At 39.3% G+C, this 22,137-nt stretch overlaps 1 protein-coding gene across 2 annotated transcripts in view; it reads left to right on the forward strand.

Moving 5' to 3' along the window:
* Window positions 1–17,374, forward strand: part of vps39 (VPS39 subunit of HOPS complex) — a 39,221-nt gene extending 21,847 nt beyond the window's left edge. For both annotated transcript variants that reach the window (XM_084045610.1, XM_084045611.1), the window contains exons 18-24: window positions 365–493; window positions 871–973; window positions 1,263–1,308; window positions 2,252–2,401; window positions 9,753–9,887; window positions 14,607–14,698; window positions 15,131–17,374. In XM_084045610.1, coding sequence (XP_083901736.1) covers window positions 365–493; window positions 871–973; window positions 1,263–1,308; window positions 2,252–2,401; window positions 9,753–9,887; window positions 14,607–14,698; window positions 15,131–15,212 — 737 coding nt within the window. In that variant the 3' untranslated portion in view covers window positions 15,213–17,374. The remainder of the gene's footprint in view (window positions 1–364; window positions 494–870; window positions 974–1,262; window positions 1,309–2,251; window positions 2,402–9,752; window positions 9,888–14,606; window positions 14,699–15,130) is intronic.
* The last annotated feature ends 4,763 nt before the right edge of the window (window positions 17,375–22,137 follow it).

A 22,137-nucleotide genomic window follows, 5' to 3' on the forward strand; every position in this document is an offset into this window, starting at 1 on the left:
AATAAATGGCAGGGCTGGGTACCTGCTAGGCTGCTAGGGTACTTACTGTACATGACACGTGTGTATCAAAAGCACCAGCACAATACACAACATTGTACAAGTAGTGTGTTCCATTGTCTTTCTCTGTGACATACTGTAGAGGTACCAGCAGTGTTCCATTGTCTTTCTCTGTGACATACTGTAGAGGTACCAGCAGTGTTCCATTGTCTTTCTCTGTGACATACTTGAGGGGTACCAGCAGTGTTCCATTGTCTTTCTCTGTGACATACTTGAGGGGTACCAGCAGTGTTCCATTGTCTTTCTCTGTGACATACTGTAGGGGTACCAGCAGTGTTCCATTGTCTTTCTCTGTGACATACTGTAGGGGTACCAGCAGTGGCAGCAGGTAAAGAAGAAGGTGATCTGGGTGAGTTCAGGAACAAGTTGCTGTGTTTCCTGGAGGTTTCCACCAGCTATGAACCAGCAAGACTCATCAGTGACTTCCCCTTTGATGGTAAGTAAGTACTTGGGTTCCCACCGCAGCGATAAAGGATTCTGCATTTCAGAGTCGTTGACTGTGTACTGTATACCCTCTATTCATATACCAGCTATAGTCAGTTATGTAACATCCAATTCATAACTAATGGAGATTCCTTACAACCTTCCAGATTACACCCAAATCAAATTATTTACTGCTTTTCTGTGCTGCCAGGATGCCATGTTATATGATGTAGCTGACAGGATTTCATGTTGTATGTTGTATTCTCATTAAGACGTTGAACTGTCACCCAGGTCATCATACAGTAAATACACATACTGTACTTTTATATCTAAATGTTATGTAATCCTTTCCTGCACCTTTTGGATTTACCTGTGTTTCCCCACTCTAAGGCCTTTTGGAGGAAAGGGCCTTGCTGCTGGGTCGGATGGGAAAACATGAGCAGGCGCTCTTCATATACGTTCACATCCTTAAAGACACCCGCATGGCAGAGGAGTGAGTAGTTTTAATCACAGCTACAGACTAATCAATACATAATCAACTACAATCTTTTGCTGGCTGCCTGCTTGATGGCTCACACAATTTACTGTAAGCACTGTGAATTATTTTAGAACATGGCCTTTAGTCATGTGTGCTTTATCTGCCTTGTGCGCGCTGTTTCATTGCAGTTTAATTTGTTGAATAAATTCAGTCAGTCAAACAGTTAATCAATCCCTATTTTACAAGCAGATTATAACCAAATTAATTTGACAAATTATGTTTTCTATGTTTTGTCCTGCTGTAGGTACTGTCACCGACATTATGACAAAGTCACGGAGGGAAACAAAGATGTATGTAATGTAGTTTTAACGTCTCATCAGTGTCCAACTTTATGTATTGACCAATAGTTTGTCTTGCATGGCACCATCTGTTTCTCAGTGTGTTGTAAACATTGTAAATAGTTTGCGGGTTTTCCTAAAGTATGCACCAATGTCACCAAGACAAATTATAGTTATTACATTTATTGCGCTTGCCATTAAAGGCTATTCTGATTCATTCATGTTCCACCTACCAGGATGAGGTAATAGTCTCAGCTAAAGTACGGTAGACACATAACACATTTTCACAGAAGGAATATCTGAGTAATAATGAGAAGAATGGAGGACATATCTATGTCAAGTGCTTGGTTTAAGATACTGATCAGTTTGTGATACAGTATGTTCGTATGTACAGCTATATTATGATTTATTTCTTTTTTTAAATTGATTTTTCTTTATTTAAGTGTCAAGCCCAGCCCATATGGACTTACAGGACACTTTTGCATTTCATTTGACATAAACAATGAACCGATGTAATTATTCACAAACAATGAACAAACAAATAACAAACTAGGACACTCAAGCTTCATACTGCACATGACAGATTACATAAATACAACTTAAAGTACAACATTGGCCCTGTTACCTCACATCTTAACAGAAGACCGGACATGAACCTATTTGAAAAGATGAGATTGTCTTCTACTCCAGGCTCAACTATGGATTGTGTCATCTATCCCAATTGCACTGTGCCAGTATGTCCATAATGTGCTGTTAAAATCTGTGCATTCCTATTGCCAATATACTGTATATCTCTAACAAAATCCACAAAGACAAAAGCCAAGTATTGTATGGCTTAATATGTTAATTCTAATACTGTGGGACTGTGGGTGTTTAAATGTGGGCTACTGTGCTATTGAATCCGTTTTGACAACATGGAAGCAACTATTAACCCCTGTGTTTCTTGCCCTTGTAGGTGTATCTGTCTCTGCTGAGGATGTACCTGTCTCCTCCTGACGTGCACTGTCTGGGGCCTATCAAGATGGAACTATCAGAGCCTCAGGCAAACCTCCAGGCTGCCCTGCAGGTCCTGGAGCTGCATCACAGCAAACTCAACACCACCAAGGTACAACACACATTACTAAGATTATCATATAGTCCAAATTGAAATTGAAATTTCAACCCCCTTTGTAGTAAAAAAAAAAAAAATCATTGCAAAATAAATTTCTTTTCTTTTTTGTAAATAAATAATTTTAAAAGAAGCTAAAATGTTTTGGAGATTTTGGGGAAGTCTGCAAACTTTCTCTCTAACAGTAGCTGCAAGAGAAGTCATAGACATTATTTTGTTTGCAGTATTATCATCGATGATGCACACCTTTCTGGCCTTATATTACCACTTCAACATCTAAAAGGAAATATCTTGACATTTGGTCTTTAGTTTTTAAGCTCTCCAGCTTAAACTGCTACACCGTTAAGCTCTCCAACTTAAACTGCTACACCGTTAAAACAAAACATTAGAGTGGGAAATTCAATATTATAGCTAGCCTGCCTAATATAAGCAAGAGCACTGTTTCTCTGTGGATGTTGCTTTGCACACATAATTATTTGGCCTATAATTAACGTATCTAATAAGTAATGCTTGAGAGAGAGACTGAGGTGTGAGACACAGGCCATTAACTTTCTGAGAGATACAATCGTATTGGAGTAGCATAGCTTATTATGCTATGCTACTATAAGATGCGGGCTGCCCTGTCTTCAATGCTTTGTAACATCAGGCTTGATTGAAATATCATTTGCATATAATTCTTGGTTTGTGTCTTGGAGTCCCAAATGGAACCCCCATTGGGGTTTACCACACTGGCAAAATTGTAGTAATTTCATACTGTAAGTTGTCCATCGCATGACAAGTATGCTAAAGAGATGTTTTAAATACTTTGCCTACTTTGTCTCATCCTTCTGCACTGAATCAGATTGTGCCTTGGCTGAACCCCACTCATCTGGTACTTTGAGCAGGGTAAAACTAATTACAAAAATTACTTGCAGATACTCTTTGACCTATGTGTCTTATTAATCACCCCTTTGCTCGTTTGAATCATACTGCTGGTTGAGACAATCGGTCTAGGCACACGTGATGTTGATCCATATGGCAACCATATGGTATTAGCTGTCATAACAAAGAACACCATTAGACAGCCCGGCATTTAAATTGGAATTAATCAGGGGGTGTCGCATTGGAATTTTGAATGTAGACTGAACTGAACTCAGTACTTGCAACATATGTTTTATAGGCCTACCGGTGTTCAAGAGAGGCAAGGCTTTCTCTTTTTGGGAGCAATCCCTCTTGATCGACAAGATTCCACAGAGGCATTGACATACACATACTTATATTTGCCAGCAGGTTTTGATGAAATTCCTACAATCCTGAACTACAACAGATGCAGGTTTACGTGTAGGGTCTTTGATGCATTACTAGCAGGCCTTAGATGACGTACAGTAGGTCCTTATCATCGTTGCTGTCCGGCAGAAACCAGCTAACTCCATTTGTCCACTTTTGCATTTTTCTTTACATAAATCAGTGCTATTGAACGCCCTTTACGTCTGTGTGTTGATTAAAATAATATTGAACCAATGGAAAGTATTAAAAAGTGCTTCTGACAAAACCAGCTAACTTCATTGGATCCTCAAACTTTCTGCTAAACCAGCTAAGTCCACCAAAGGGGGGTGGAGTTTGCTGGTTCTGCTGACTCCAGGCTCCACACCATTTTGACCTCCAACCTCATTGTGAGCTTGGAGGTCGATTTAGCTGTACTACAAAACAAAACAAAACCTCCTAACTCCACTTTTTGTTTTGTTTTTGTCATTTCCTTAAAAATGAACATTTTGTAGTTAGCTCGTTTCTGCCGGACAGCAGAGATATACTATATCTGTCATCGGAAATAGAATAGTAAGCTAAATGAAAACCATTTGGTTCTTGAGGTTTCTAGTGCCCCAACAGGCTACAGACAATACTGTGTATTCACAATGTCCCAGGCTCAAATCCGGCATATGACGTACTTTATGCCACATTTCCTTTCCCCTGTGTCTCCAATCTGTCCCCTCACTCACCACACACGCTTAAAATGTTTTCTTTGTCTCTGTGTTTTGAATAGGGAAGTTGGGAGTAGAGCCCAATCAATGTCAGATTTTTGGGTCCAATGCCAATCATGATTTTGGAGAGTCCTAGACTATGTTTTGACCGATATTTTTAGCAAAAGTGCAAAATCTTGAAATCTATTTGAAAAACATCATTTGATTAAAGTTTCTATTAGAGAGCATTTAACGTATAACTTCAAAACATTTCCATACTGTGGGACTTGACGTCTGCTCTTTGAGGTTCCAGGGTATACAGAGTCATTACAACCGTTAAAGAGATGTGACCGGGATGAATTGCTTTTAGGGAGAGAAGCCTTCTGAATATGCACCTTACAGACAGAATATCCTAAAGAGTTAAACGAAGAAATGGTGCTTAGTTGTTGTTTTGTTGACAGAGTCAAACGTAGAGCGGTTGGCACCGCTAAAAATGTTTTCACAATTAGCCAATCTACAAACTCACAACGCATCACATTATGATGGGTTGTGAGCTTATATATCTGCTATTTTAGAAAAGGTTTTAATTAAAAAAAGAATTGGGACACATTGGCTGCATAAATGCCCATGTTGTCAAAAACGTCAAATAATGGACAATATTGATAGACCGATCGGTCAGGCTCTAGTTGGGATTCCACTATCATTTTATGAGACACAGAGAGAGTGAGACTTTACAGGAGAGTGAGACTAGAGAAGTATTCAATCCTAGTCCAAGGTAAGGCCCACTCATGGGTGGCCCAAATGCGGATACCAAATGACAGCCTGCCAACTGCAGAGGATCACTCCACATACTGTAGCTGTACTGTAGTGGCCAAGCAATGGAAACCTCACCTTTTGTGGAATGAAAACAGTCTCTCGGCAGACTGTGTTTTGCTTCTCTGTTCTCTCCATTTCTTATCACATAGAGCGAGAGCCGCAGTCTAATTAAAGTACCTCTATTGAATCTGTGTAAATATTTTAGTAGCAGAGGTGCTCGGCTTCAAGTATTTATCTCTAATGGAATGTGCGACAGCACAGTGATACTGGTGAAATCAATTTATTTTTCTTAACACTTTTTGTGAACATATTTTGTTTTTGTTTTACTTAGCCACACAGTAAAATGTACAGTATATTATATCTGAGATTGTACAATTAAGGGCCATTTGGTTACATTTGTACACTCGGAGTTAAATGAACACAGAGTTTAGCTGCCTTGGCCGGTTTAGAGAGGGTACATGATCAATGTAAGTTGGTGAAGAGGTGACACTGAGCCAATGTAGTCCCTAGTCAGCTAATTCCACCTGTTGGTTTTAAGATGGAGGTCTGACTCTGTACCACTCACCTTTGATAGACAAAATGTAAATTTTTGCGTCACAGCAAAATCAATAAGATGACTACGACTCAGACCCTTGCACTCATTACTATACTGTAGGTTGCTTGTAATGTTGTGCAAGCATTAAAACTGGTTGTGCAATCGTGATTCACTTTTAATGTGACTGCTACAGTATAGGCATAAAATGTAAAACATGTAAAGTGGAAATTGTTGTGTGTGCAAAGACAATGGCAACCTGTGTCAAACCTGACGTTTCAAGTTAACCACGTAAACCCTACGTACTGGGATCCCCGGGGCTCTATACTTTGGGCCCTATCTTGCCTTACCCCTTATGCCTAAAGGTTTAAGTATGTTTTACTATTTGAAAATAGCTGACGATCTACATCGACACGTTGTGAGCTTGTAGATCGGCTATTTGAACTATTTTTAAATGTTTTTCAAAACATTAGAAAATGCCTAAAGAGTTTAGGCATAAGGGGTAAGGCCCTTTGAGCTCTATTTTATTCCAGACTGTCTAAATCCACTATTTGGGGATTTAGGATTGTGCAATAGTTGCTATTTTGGGACACCAGCCATATCCGCAAAACACCTGCACTACCCGTTACATTATACATTAGGTGTGGTATGGGCGTTACAATGATAAAACCAATCACCGTGCCAGATGCCATTGCCTTTAAGAGAACACTGCGCAGGCCATTATCCCCAATGCATCTTTGTGCACTCTCTCCCTCGCTGCCGGTGTTGCCAGGTCTGCTTATTATAAGCCACGTTGGGCTTGTTTTTCTGTAAAGTTGCTTGTAAATAATGATAGTTGCGGGTTGATTCAGATAGCCAACATATATAAATATCTAATAGCCGTATTATAGCCGATATATATATATATATATATATATATATATATATATATATATATATATATATATATATATATATATATATATATATGTATATATATATATATATATATGTATATGTATATGTATATATATATATATATGTATATGTATATATATATATATATGTATGTATGTATATATATGTATATATATATATATGTGTGTATGTATATATATATATATATATATATATATATATATATATATATATATATATATATATATATATATATATATATATATATATATATATATATATATATATATATATATATATGTGTGTATGTATATATATATATATAGGTCTGAAGTGCTCATGTGGCCTATTGTCGCTTCTTTTTTTTCTCCGACATGTCCATTGCAGGTGCACTGCAAACAAAAGTGGCATTGCGGGTGGTTTTAGATTGCGCTATGCGCTTACCCAAACGTGTGTGGGCAAAATAGCACTTTTGGGGATAATGCAACAACACGCCCATGGTTGGTCACACCTCCAGGCGCTAATAACAGAGCATAATGGCATAATGAATAGCGGGTACAGCGGCCGCAAGATACCGTTTAGGGACAATGCTAGCTCCCTTATCCGTAATTCATGGGTAGTGGGCAGTGGGTGAGGGTATAACCTTCGCAAGAATAGGGCCCTTTGTCTGCACCTCTTTTCCCTCTATACCAAATATCTTCGCCGAAAATAGCTGATCCGCAAGCTCACAACGCGTCTCTCATTGTGAACTTGTACATCGGCCATTTTCGCCAAATGTTTGCCCCAGAATAGTGACGCTGGTTTCATGTTGAGGAGACTGTAACCCAGAGACCGCTGCTCTTTCCCCCCCTCCGTCATCTCGTCTAGCTTCGCTTCTCTCTTGTTCAGTGCTCCCTCATTGATTATAATGGTACTGCACTTTCATTTCCCTTGGCTCTGCTCCGTGTCTTCCTTGCCAAGATTACAAGAAGACGGGAGAGCAAACACAACGTTGTGATGCAGAGGCCGTGTGCGGCTGACGCCCGCACCATGCCCAGCCGCACACAATGTGGTGGTGTTTAGACTCCCACTGTGCCACAGACATCTCGCGGCCCAGAGCCTCTACAAGTCCCTGCCAATGTGACTAAATCCATTTACACTTTGAAGAGCCTCCTGGGAGAACATACGGATGCACTGAGAAGGCGGTACAGGGAACGTAGGGCCAAATGCGAATGTGCACAACTTTGATCCCATTGCCTGTCAGAGGGGCTGTGTTGTGTTGAGCTGTAGCGTGTTTACCTTTACTACAACCGCCCTATACAGCCCTGCAGTTGTGATGGAGTCCATATGGAGTGGGTTCACACTGTATTAGCTCAGCACTGTACAGCCACACAGCAAGAAAGTGATTGACACCTTTGGCTCTCACCTCTCCCATGGCGAGAACATGAGCATCCACTGAGGATAAACTGGGAGTAATGGCGTAAGCCATATGTTGTTTGGTCCATCTCACTATTACGGACATTCTTTTTTTTCATGGACCAACAGAGTTACAAATGGGTAAAAAAAAAACTAAAGATTGTAGCATTTTTTGAGAAACCATAAGAGTGTGTCTGGATGACTGTTTCCTTTAGTGAGTTACACTTCCCATATCATTCATAGGAGTTTCAGTCTGGGGTACCATGATAACAATGTGTAATACACACCTCTGTCTCTCATCTATCCTGAGTAGGCTACCCTCAAAAGTGACTAAATGCATTTAGGCTTTAAAGGATCTACACCATGAATTAAAAAAAAAATAATAATATTTAATATCATATTGTTTATGTCCCTCAAACGTTTTTCAAAAGGTTTGAGCCTAAATCAAGCCTCAGATATACTCATTCCAACTAACTTCTCTCTGGCTTATAAAGCACTTTCACCTGCAATACCACATTGTCCTGTTTGGCACGGTGCGCTATTGAGCCAGTTTGTATGCATGTTATCTCCTGGTTCTGTGTGGAAAAAGTAAAAAAAAACTGGAACTGAAAAACGTGAGGTATTGTACCCTGACGTGAAATCAGTTTGGCCTGTTTTGAGATCAATTTACAGAAAACCCCAGATTTGCTGTGAAAGCCTGAGTGTTCAAACTTTGGTATTTTGGGGGATAGAAGAGAGGTAGGGGAGACCAAAAACACACAAAAAAGGAAAAAAAAGTTAAAATTCATGGTGTAGTCCCTTTAAAAAGTCTCCCATAAGGACATGGACGTCTAAGAGTGAGGAACCACTGAGAAGGACAAATTTGGATGGTGATATAGGCCGCATGTTTGAGTCTGTCTCGTTAAGTTGGAATTTAGATCACAGTGGGGTGGGGGGGTTTTCTGTTCAGTTGCCGAGTGTAAAAATTTACATTTTATACTTTATACTGTGTATATACTTTTCTAAACAGGATTTTACTGCATAGAACAAGAATGTGTTACACATATATTTGGCACTCACCTCCCCTGAATGAATTCCTACCAGAGTGATTGAATGCAGTTAGACTTTGAAAAGTTTTCCAGGACAAGATGAGGAGAAATTGGGAATGATGATGTTGGCCAAACCATGTAGTTAGTCGAATGTGTGTAGCTTTACATCATACCGTTCTTCAGGGTGACTGTTTTTTATTTTCATCACTGTTAGTCTGTTTCCATAGTAGCTAGCTCCACAGATCCCTTGACCGTGATTACATAAGTTTTATTTATGTCCAGGGGAAAATTGTGCCATTGCAGGGGCAGATAATAATGCAAAAATACAATAATAATGAAATGCTCTAAAAGCTTTATATGAAAATTAAATGATGATGATACAATTGAAAATGAACACTTTTCAAGTGTAAACTCTTCCTCGGGCAACAAGAATCTTCAACATTAGAAACGTATTACTGATCTGTATGTACAAAAGGCTGTTCTTATTGTTTCTGTAGCATATTTGAGGGTACTGTATAAATAAGTATTCCTAGGCATTATCCAGTGGCCCTCCACTTTTTATGTGGACAACTCCAAAGGAACACATTTGATCTGGTTCAAATTATATTCTTAAGTTCTTAGAATATAATTTCAAAATTCTTCGTCTTGTTTTCAGTTAAACATCATATGAAGACAGATTTGAATAGGTCAGTCAGGTGTCTGTAGAAGGCCTTTTAATATGGTCTGTTTGCCGTTTGCCCTAGGCTATCAACCTGCTACCGGCAAACACCCAGATCAGAGAGATCCGAGTCTTCCTGGAGAGTGTACTGGAGGAGAAGGCCCAAAGGAAACGCTTCGACCAGGTGTTGAAGAGTCTGCTGCAGGCCGAGTTCCTCAGGGTGAGACGGAGGGTCCATTTAACTGTTAAAATGTTTGTTTATTTTTGGGGGGGTTCTCCCGTGGATTGATACATTTGTCTTCTGTCTGCTTTTCATTGTCTTTTTTGTAATAATATTTACTATGACACTGACTACTACTACTAATTAAAAAATCTGCTTTTTTGTGTAATACATTTCTAAAGTAAGGCTTCATTATCTGCAAAAATGTAAAAGAATAGCCAGAAAAAAATGAGTGGTCGAAAAACTGGAAAATACAGTACAGTGATGATGATTAAGGCTTAAGAAGTGACTTGTTCTCAGAATCTCTCTGCGGATTAATAATGTTTGGGTCTAGGACATGTTTTACGTTGCTGTCCCTGTTAAAGAGTTCTTCAGGGTGAAATTAGGTCATCTTTATTCATTATCTGTTTTTTCCCCTCAATTTCCCCTTAGGGGATTACTAAAGTTTCTATCTACAGCAAACTTGCAATTTGTTTTATGTGGGCCTTTAAAAGAGATTAAAGTCTCTGAAGTTTCACTCCTTAAAATAAAGGCGTAAACTAACACAGCTTCCATTTAATGCGGTTATCTGCTGATTGTGGCTGAATAAAATATAGAGCCATTTTCTGCTGATTAACTTTAAGATATTTCTGCTTTATTGAGACAGGACAATGTGAGCAGAAAGTCGTAGGCTGGAAATTAAATCTAGAATGTTGGGGTTATGTATTAGCCGTGCTTAATTTGTCAGGTGCTGGTCTGATTTAATTTCCTCTTTTTTTATATATATACATATATTTTTCATAATACAAAATGTATTGATTTAGCCATATAATAGTCCCAGAAAGGACAAATAACAGCATCGGTTACTATGTTTTTACATCAAAGAATGCATTTATCAGAGCATTCACATAAGAATGAAGATTCTGTAAAAAAAAAAAAATAGGAGGGAGAGGCATGTAGAAACGTCTCTCTCTCTTTGTCAACTGTGTCTTTACTTACTTAGTTTCTCTTCTGTCTGTGCGTAGGATATAGGGAGAAAATGTAATTAGGGACGATTTTTTAGCCGCATGCTGAAAGCATAGCGGCTCTATATTCAGTCTGACTCTAACCCGACACATGTCCGACATGTTTGCAACACTTTTTTTGCGTGATTGGCTGTCGTTTAAGCCAATGGGCGCCCTCGTCCTCCCAAGCTATGGGACTAGACACGCCTCTCTCAGTGGATTCGTCTGAGCGCTAGCCGAATTTGGCTAATAGTTAGCTTGTATGCTTGTATGATGTTACTAACTGTTTTTAGCCAAACGCGGTAATGTCCACTCAGAGATGCTCGTAAGCCTGCGTCCTGCGTCGCTGACGCACCATATTGCGAAAGGATGCATTCATGACACCGTCGTTGCGTCCATGGGACGCACTAGGTAATAGCTCCGATAATATATAATATTTGTCAGCCAGCTGTGATCTGCATGGACTCTCTCGGTTAGACACCGTTGGTGGAGAAGTATAACTCGGTTAGACACCGTTGTACTGGAGAAGTATAACTCGGTTAAACGGCGTTGTGTGGCAGCAGCAGCAGCACAGCCCCTACGCTACTCACAGAGAGAGAGAGAGTCGCATGAGGAGCTGGTTGAGACCTGCTCTTAAACGTGTTAAAACGTCTTGGATAGACCACTGTCTGGAATAATAACTGATCATCATACATACAGGTCTACTACTACTAATCTTTGTTGGTGTTGTCTAAGGCTGAACGATTAATCGTTTTCAAACCAAAATCGCGATTTGAAACCACGCGATTAGCTAATCGCAAAGGCCGCGATTTTTTAATTTTTAATTTTATCATAATAAATAATTTAAATATTAATATTAATCCCAGAGCACCCGCGGGACTTGTCTCCTCCTCTCCAGAGTGGCTGCCTCTCTACAGGGAGCGAGAGGGCAGCGCGCCCCCCCCCCTCTCTCTCTCTCTGTCCCTCTCATAGAGTTAGGTCCCTCCGTCGGCTGCGAGTATTTAAAGTTTGTCGAACGGCCGTGTCGCGCGTAGCGGTAAAACATTATTTTCGGTGCAACACAAGTAGTGTAGCTCCTATCTATGTTTGTTTCTGTAAGTGTAACTTATATTTTTCCCATCATTATTAAACTATTTCTGTTGGATGCTGTGTAAACAATGTAAACAATACGATGCACAGGACTTCCTGGTCAGTGTTGCCAGGTTTTGTGAGAGAAATAAGCAACCCTGTCTATGAAAACAAGCCCAAAACAAAAGAAGCGACTATGAACTGTATCTTTGTCACTTATGTACAGTGGTGGAAAAAGTACTCAAATGTTGTACTTAATAAAAGTATCAATACTGCAATGTAGAAGTACTCTGTTACAAGTAAAAATCCCAAATTCAAAATTGACTTGAATAAAAGTAGGCCTACAAAAGTATTGGAATCAAAATTTGTACTTCCATGTACTGTTATGTACTGTCATGTACTGTTCTCATGTCTTACTAAATAAAGTACATCAATCAATCAATCAATCAAATGTAAAGTACCAAAAGTACTTGTGTTTGAAAATAGCAGATCTACAAGCTCACAACGCGTCGCATCGCGGCGAGTTGTGAGCTTGTAGATCGGCTATTTTCAAATTACCTATGTATAAAATAGGGCTAAAGTCAGTGGTGAAAGTGGTTGACATTTCTTGCCGGAACTGACACAAGCGCGCGCGATTTTTTTGCGGTTTCGGGTCGAAAAATGTGCGGGTTTGGGTGGGTTTTGGTACTTTTTTTCCTTTACTTTATTTCGGTTTTAGGTTTAGGGTTAGGGTTAGGTTAGGGTTACTTTATTTAATTCTCGTTCTCATAAATAAATCCTGTCCCTGGGCCCACCCATGGCTGCACCCCTGATACACATGATGAAAACAGAGCTATATTGTCCAACTTGACCATACTGTACAATATGTACATTTTCAAAAAGCCAAAGTTTAAATGGGGCTGAAGCGGTTTATGTATGTTTTGTCATAATAATTAAAATCCACAAAGTAACTAGTAGTATTAAACTAAAGTTTTCAAATAATTGAGGTGGAGTAAAAGTATAATATTTGCCTATGAGATGTATTGGAATAGAAATAAAAATATTGCAAATTGGAAATACTCCAGTCAAGTAAAATTACCTTAAAATTATACTGAAGTGCAGTATTTGAGTACATGTACTTAGTTACTTTCCACCACTATCAGCATTAGATAAGATGAATTACTCACCTTCTGAAAAGATGAAAGAAAACACACTTTTGTTCCATAGCCCCACATTGTCTTGGTTTCAGAGATCATGGTTGTAAATATGTCGAACTTTTGCCACAAAGTATTTATATTCCATAATGTCCCATGACCCACGTCCGTGTTTACATTTTTTGACGATGCACGTTAGTGTGGAGCTGTGTTCCGTGAGCAGAAAGCTGTCAAGTGGCCTCCAGAAAATAAATCTGGTTTCCTTTCAAAACGATGTGCATTTCAGAATAAGAGTTTTTTTTAAACTCTATCCTTGTTTTGTTACAATTCAACACACGTTTTATTTTGAAATCATACTACTGGAAGTAGAAGTACCCAGGTAGCCTAGTTGAAACTACTTAACTTCACGCGAAAGCAACAGTTTATGCGGAACGGGGGGAGAAAAAAAAAAGAAGTCAGGGGAAATCACGGATCTGTGAGAGTGTCCCGTCGTACGCACAAATTAATGAATGGTTGTGACGCCCTGTATGTTAATCTGACGTTAGTAGATTATGTTTTATTCTTGAACATGGCCATGGGTCTCCTGGCAGGTTATTTAATATGGGATTTTCACAGCTGCCTTTGACTTTTTCTTAACGGAACGGCGTTCCGGGACCGAATCTTTTACCGGAACGCCGTTCCGGACCGTTCCGGCCCACTTTCACCCCTGGCTAAAGTGGTTAATGTAGGTTTTATAATATTATAATTTATATCTGCAAAGTAACTAGTCACTAAAGTTCTCAAATAATTGTAGTGGAGTAAAAGTACAATATTTGCCTCTGAGATGTAGTGGAGTTGGAGTTAAAGTATTGGAAATTAGAAATACTCAAGTGAAGTACAAATACCTCAAAATTGTACTTAAGTACAGTACTTAAGTAAATGTACTTGGTTACTTTCCACCACTGCGTTATGTATTCTGAGTTTTTCACTTCCAAGGAGTAGTAGTAATACAATGTACAGTAGGAGAGGACTTTGGCTTGTGAGACAAAAAAGTGTTACATTTTAGTTGAATGATAATCTACATAAGCTAAATACTGGATATCAGTAAATATGCTTCTGGAGCCATAAGTGAAAGACCTACTTATTTCACTGCTGTGAATTGTTTACACAAAATGGTAATGTTGTGTTGTTGACAAGATTGGAGCCAAAAAAGCCTGCCGCATGCGGCTTTATTATGACTTGTCATTCTTGTTTTTTTTTTGACTAGAAGTTGTTTGATGCGAACTAGGTATAAGTCCCACATTTAATATTGAAAGTGTGTATGATATTAACGCTTGAAGATCCAATTCTAGCTAGGGTAAGGTTTGGAAACATTTATCCTTAGATTACTACAGTTAGGACTGGAAATAATCTGAATATACTGTACTGGTTGACCTGTCCAGTCAGGTCAGTGCTCAAGGAAATCTTCACCAGAGCGCCTATTGTTGTTAAGTCATTGTTTTGCACAAACATCATGTCTCTCCATTCACGTTGGTCTGTACCCTCTCTGTTATCAGGTTCAGGAGGAGCGAATCTTCCACCAGCAGGTGAAATGTGTCATCACAGAGGAAAAAACCTGCAGGGTGTGCAAGAAGAAAATAGGGAACAGGTAATACTGTTAGCATTATCATTTTATCTATTATACTGTATAAAGTCTATGTTCACGTGTGGTGTTTTTATCTGCTTGCTGAGAGTTTGGAACCTTTTTTAGGCGAGCGCCTTGCATTTTCAGCTAGGAAGAAACGCTTTGGTGGATACACAGCCTAATCGTGCTTATATCATACAAAAGTCTTGACCAAGCACTTCTCTGTCATAGGAACACCCTAGGGTGAAAAGAAAGATGGAAATGTTCTCTCTCTCTGTGTGTTTATCCCTCTAGTGGTTGTGGACAGCTAAAATGCTGAAAATCTAAATGGTGGTCTCCCAAATTTACTTTGAGAGACCAAAGTAAATATCTATTAGAATCTTATCAGTGTAAAAGTATCAGCTATGGTAAATGCCTAAACACCTCAAATGTATCTCTCTCTCTCTGTCCCCTCAGTGCATTTGCTAGGTACCCCAACGGGGTGGTGGTCCATTACTTCTGCTGTAAAGACCGCACGGTGTGCCCGACTGAGCAGTAACACCCTTTTATCTGTTAAACATGAGCCATGCCTGGGGGTGGTCATGTGACATTGACTGTTTACCAGTAAACAGTACCCCCCCCCTGCATTCTCCCAGTGGACTCCCCTGTTCAATCATCTATGAAGAAGAGATGTGCTGGAAGGTAGAAAGGGGCACCACTTGTAGCTGAGCTGTGGAATAGGACTCGATTCACACAACATATGTCATGCGGACGCAGCGCCACACGGCGTCATACAGCACCTTGGTCACATGCATGTTTAATGAAGCGGGAGGGTGCCAGTGGGTGGCAGGCGCTACCTGGTGAACTGCACAGAGAATGGAACCCCCTAACCCTGGCAGAGTTGGTGCCACAGTCTCTACCCGTCGAGCAAGACAGGGAATGGTACCCGTCATCCTGGCAGAGTTGGGGCCTTGCTCTACTCATTGTGACACACATGGACTCTTTCTAGAAGTGTGGGCATTGCTCACTTACTCCTTTCTCTCTCTCTCTCTCTCTCTGTCTCTCTCTCTCTCTCTCTCTCTCTCTGTTTTTCTGTGCACGAGGAGCTTGGTGGAATGTGTCCAGCAGAGAAAGAGAGAGCGATGTTGACATTTAAAAGCATGTGTCACTGTAACGCTAGAGGGGATTCATTCCCCTGCACCTTTGCCTTTTGAAGAGAATGGTCACTATTGACAGGAGACTCTCAGAGGAACTACTAGATAATAAAATATCGTCCCTGTTCTCGGATGCATGGGGACAAGTCAAAGCTTCTTCCTCATCTTTTTACTTTTTTTCCCTTCTCTTGTCCTTGCACTCTGTAGGCCCCGACCACTGCTTAATACGCCATAGACTCTACAGAACTGCTCTGAAATGCCTTGTGTGACTCCTAAGATTGTACTCGCAGTGATTTCAGCCATGTTTTTGTTTTTTTCCTAACATATTTTTTCATTATATATTTGTTGTGATATTTGCTATAGGCCTAAACAAAACCTCACTTATCTCATGTGTACTGTTGTTGCTGTCAGTGTGTGTCTCTCAAGATATTTGAATAGGCCAAGGAGAAGCTGTGCTCTTCCATGGTCCACGTGTGCAGCCACGCTGCTTTTAGCTGGCTTTGTTTTGGTTTTGTTCCATAATTCATTAGGTCATGTTTCAGCGCAAACAATAGTCCGCACTCACAAACTTAACCTTTGAGATGATTTATTAAAGTGCACATTAATCAGACACAAGCACGTTTCAGCACAAAGCCTTTGTCAGTGTCTTTTCCTAGACCTGGAAGTGACCCCTATTTATAGACAATCAATTGAAGTGTACAAAAATAAATGAATACAAACAACAAAATATAGACGTTCTTAAATGTTTCGCATGTGTTCTATTGGTTTACTTTAAATTGTGTTCAATCATTTAATTTTTCTTTACACTTCAAAGATAATTTACACCTTACTCAGTTCCCGCTTCTTTTTTTCTTTTCTAAGCAGATCACAAATGTTTGGCACTTTAAATTTGAATGGATGTCCTGTTTATTTATTAATGCTTCAGCCTCACAAGAACTGTAGAGACAGATAGGTCATAAGTTGAGACTTAAATGTATGATGAATGTGTGTGTGGCAATATTATAATCAAATACTTATATCAACCGTCCGGCCATGTGGTAATTTAAGAAGCAGGATTGTTAGTTAGCCAGATGACTGTGGAAGAATAATTAGACATGGCTCTCAAATTGTTATATTTTTAGCTTTTTCTGATACTCCAACTAGAGTGACTTACATTGAGTGACCGGATAGGAGTTCAGTTGAGGATTTGTGATTTAGTGCTCTCTGATAGACCACTATTTGAATAATTGATAAAAATGAAACTAACACATTGTGATTTGGGGATATCTTATTGCAATATAGGGTACTGCACCAAACAATCTCCCATTATGAGTTATCCGACTGACTCACCCAGCTTCTTAAAATACTCCCACTGCTACTGAGACGTTTACAGAGGGCCTGTGTCAAGACTGTTCAAGTCATTTTATTATCCAAACTTTGGATTGTGGTACCACTGAGTATACTGTATAGGGGGTGTGTTTGAGGGTTAAATGAAGTTTTCTTATGGAAGATATTTTATTTCTGAAGAATGACACAGCAGATACTGTGTGTCTGTTTGGCTTAAATCAATAAACGCATTTCCACTTGAGTTTGTGTCTGTGAGAAACATTGGGTAAGAGTGACAGTACTGGCGTTCAATATGTTTGACGTGTATTGGATTCAAGTCACTGTCAAGTCACTGTCGTTAATTCCCACTTACAAATTGGTAAGTGGAAAGCATGACTTACAAGTTCTTGGAAAAGTTTGCCTTCATTGTTAAATATCACACGTTGTACCATTTATGTGCATTCTTCTCGTGAATACATGGGGGAACACCATACGACTTGAATGCATCGATAGATCTAGTGGGTGGGATAGTGAAAAGAATGAGAGCCATCCTTTGATTCACCTGTCATCTCATCTGCAGAAATTGACCAGGTTCCCCCTCTCCGAATATGATGTCGTTGTCTGAAAAGGGAATTCACCATCCAGATCATTACAGTAACCTAAAGTGCAAGGACACTTTGGTAGAGGTTTGGTTGTGAACTTGCCTTGCCATGATGTCACTCCAAAGGTGAGTAAACAAATGTGCTGTCTGTTTTGTGTTTTTGGTTAAAACCACGCACAAGGTTTTGTGATGTTGTTTATTGGTAGAATCAGTTTGTTTACTGGCTAAAAGAGTGATTTTGAGAGCTGTTTCACCAAACAATGTAAGTCAATGAGGAGCTTATTTTGAATTATACATTCCTAATAAATGGACCAACTTTTTTTTATTTCTCGCTCACCTTGTCCTTGCACTTGAACCACATGAATCCCATGCCTAAATGTAAAGTAGTGGATATCTCCGCATTCAGACATCAGGGGCATAATCAAATGGTTGTAGCTTGCAGTTGGTGAAATTTAGGCATGGTTTTGGTTTGATTTAATTAATTTTAGTTCAGGTTGGGAGGGTAGTAAAGTATCTTGTCCTATATTACGCATGAAATTATAACATGCAGATGGGACATCTCATAAGCCTGGATTTATTTATTTTTATTTCAAAATGGATATAGCATTTTCCTTAATAGGCCCATATTGCCTCATGTTATTACATCCCTGGCTTAAGACAGCATATGGCTTTATATATATATTAATATACTCTGCATTTGGTCTAATTTACTAATTACTTTGAAAAGATAAAGAACAGTACTACTCTTTTCACATGACAACCTCTCTCCTCCATCTCATCTGGTAGTCCTTCCACAGATAGTGGCCATTATTCTGACGGGCTGAGGCACTGGAGAATGGGTAACACTGTTACATGTCTTACTAATGGCTTTGAGGCGCTGAGCGGAGCCAGGCTGGAGTAACGGAATCACAAACCAAGCTAGGCCTGATGCTCAGCAACAGAGTTAGTCACAGTGAGCCGGCCAACTGCTTTCAGGCCGGGGGACACGGACGCATTACGATGACTACTTGTCTGGGCAAGGAGACAGGATTTGAGGAAGGGGCGGGGGGGGCAAAAAACACAGCTGAAATTAATAGAATATGTTTGGCTTATGGTACACGTTGTTTCAGAGGCTGATCTTGGACATATGGAGGACTCGTGGTTTCCCCTATAGGCCTACTGTCAAGTTGAACCACAGACTTACCAGAGGGACTCACTCTGTTCGCGTGTCATTGAAAATTGCTGTCTGTAAGGCAAGAATACCCACTGCTGAATAATTTACAGTGTTTCAAATGCTCATACTGTAGGTCTCTTTTGGTGTTGCGCTGAGGGATGCTGTCATGTCTTGGAATGACACACTAGACACTAGTGTGCAAATGGAAAAGAGTAAGAGGTTGAAATGCTGTAAGGCAAACATGAGTCCCCAGACCTCTCAGGAGCTGTAATTCGTCGGCCCACCTCGGTTTTTATGTTTTGTAAATCTTCTGGATATCCTCAAAGTCACGAGTTAGTGGGAATGCCAGAAACTAAAAATGAATGATGGAAAGATTTATGGCTTTTAATAAGTCTCTTTGTAAAAGTCTACAGCCTATTACAATGTGGCTTTAGTGAGTAATTTACATTACATAAATGTTGCAGTCATAAGGAAAGGTTAGGCTTACAGTATATTCCAGAACTGAAGTGGACATGTCAGGGACAAGCATGAATGTTGAAAACATTTGTAGATTGTTATAGGTCTTTATTTGTGTAAATAGTATTACGATGTGGTCTTGGAGAGTCATTTCAGACATTTAACTTCAGCCTCCAGCTTTGGTGATGAGATACACTTCTAAGTAGCCTATTTTACATAATGAATAGTTAATATATTATATTAACCCACCAACAAGCACAATTGCATTAACACTCGCCCACACAAAGCACTCACTCATACTCACTAGACATAGACCTATATTCCTTCATATATTCATTGGTGATGGACTGTACATGAGTTTATTCATAGGATATCCATTGTTGATAGACTGTACCTACATTCATTCAGAGACCCACTGCAAATATTTAGTGGCAGAATCTAAGCTATTTACTTTTTTTATTACATGTCCCTCCACCAGTAACAGCCAAGGTCAGAGGCATTATATTGTCCCATGCATCTGTCCAAATAACTGCCCGTTTATCTGTACGCACTTGCATACATCCGTACATACATGTACATCTGTCTGTCCCATTGTCATGAATGCGATATCTTAGGACCTCGAGGGAATTTCATTACATCTGGCACAAAAGTCCACTTGGCCTCAAGGATGAACTGATTATAAGCTGGTGGTCAAAGTTAGAATAGAATACTTTATTGGCAGTTTTACAAAATCACGACAATGTCACCATTTAGAAAACGCCAACGTGGATTATACACAAAAAAGCTGAAGCTTGTTTCCATTGTGGTCCACCTTGAGACATAGAACAACACGCAACTAACTGTACAAACAACCATGAAACAAAGAAAACAAAAAAGTTAAAAGCAATACATAGGATAAGAGGTACCCTAAGAGAAGAATCTAATGCAGAGTGGGCTATCTGGGATAAGGATCCAACTATGACCAGTTAATGTTGAGATGGAGCAATGATTTAAGGTCATTCTTAAATCTTGCTAGGGAATTTTGAAGGGAGGGCATTCCACTGAGTAGTTCAAGGACACAAAACACTTTTTTTTGGCCATAACTCGAGAATTCATACACTAATTATGACAGAATATCACACAAATGTCTATTAGGATAAGATGAAGTGAAGATTTTGGTGGTCAAAGGTCACGGTCACTATGACAGTGAAAGTCTGGACACATGTAAAGAACTTATCAACAGTGCTGTATTTCTAGTTTATCTGGATAAGCTTCTTTGACTTTTACTCGAATCTGTGCCTTTCCTGTGTTTCAAACTTGTTGCTTGTGCCTTAATTTCCTTCTGGGGATCTGATCTTATCACTGTAACCGAGCCCTGACCATCACTTCAAAATCCTTAACTTTCACCACAATTCACTGAGTCACGCAGCAGAAAGTTATTTCGGTTATTTTGACAGATGCTTGTTTTATTTCTACCTACCTATCTATTTTCTTAGCCCTCTATATACTTGATCACTTACCCTGTTGTTGATTGACAAGGGTCCACTGCTTACTCCAATCTTGCACTTTGTAAGTTACTAAATGCCTAAATTGCGATTGCATTTCCAAATGTATTTAATACAGTTACACTGCACTTGTCCATGACACTATCTTTTTTTTAAACAATATATTTATTGGCATTTTCAAGTATATAACACAACAATATGGCATTTGTAGTAAATGTCTATAACAAATCAACAAACAAAAACAGAGCAAAAAGACATCACATAGCAATCATACATATACATAACATCTTCCATGACACTATCTGAATTGCCCCCAGCGTGGTATCTCCTCTCACGTGGCATTGCATTATTGGCTGACACAAATGCTGAGAATTACTCAGAAATACTCTTTGACTCTTTGGTCTATGACTAAGCAAAGCCCTAGCTGAGCTGAGAAGCTTGTTTGTTTTAAAGCTAAATCATAGTGGAGTGGAGGAGAGAGATGCTCTACAGCAGCGATTCCCAACCTGTGGGCCGCAAATAATTGGTAAAACACTAGATTTTAATTTTAACATTAATCTAAAAAAAATGAAAAACAAATATATGGTATTTTTTCTTTAAAACCTTGAAGAACAATTGTTTTTGTAGTAATACCAATCAATAAGAACTTAAAATATACTATGTTAGTTCCATTGATCCAAGCTGCAACACATGATTGATCATTAAAATAATCAGGGTATAAAATGCACACGACCCACCCTTCTGACCACTTAACGCGGCAGCCACTCGGCTGCTGTGTTAAGTGGTCATTTGGGTGGGCCACGAACGCTTGCGAGATTTCCAAGTGGGCCCTGAACCAGAAAAGGTTGAGAACCACAGCTCTGCAGCACTGCTCACACTAAAGCTCAAGAGTGAAGGGATAAAATCCACAATAGCAGCACTTCCTATTTTGTCTGCTAATCTCCCTGTGTGCCTTGTGACTACAGATGGGAAGGTTCCCTGAATGTAATCTGTTACAGGTCACAGATTGAGATTACCTGTCCGGAATTGTAATCAGTAAATGCAATCCGACGTGTAGATTACTCAAATTCCCTTTGATTTACATAGCCTCCAAAACTGTTAGTATTTGTTCCAGTGTACTTTGAAATGGTAACTTCAGTATCTCGTTCCCACTGCAAACACTATTACATTTTTCAAGATGCGTGAACAGATGTTGGCGTCTATTAGTAACTATGATCTCAGCTCACTTTATAAATGTTGTGTTTCATCATCAACTTTGTTACAGACTCGCACAATAAAAAAATAAAGAAAAACACAAACACAAACAAAGCCAAAACAAAAGGAAAACGTTC

The sequence above is a fragment of the Gymnoscopelus microlampas genome, assembly GCF_963454915.1.
Source record: "Gymnoscopelus microlampas genome assembly, chromosome: 20".
In the NCBI taxonomy this organism is placed as follows: Eukaryota; Metazoa; Chordata; class Actinopteri; order Myctophiformes; family Myctophidae; genus Gymnoscopelus; species Gymnoscopelus microlampas.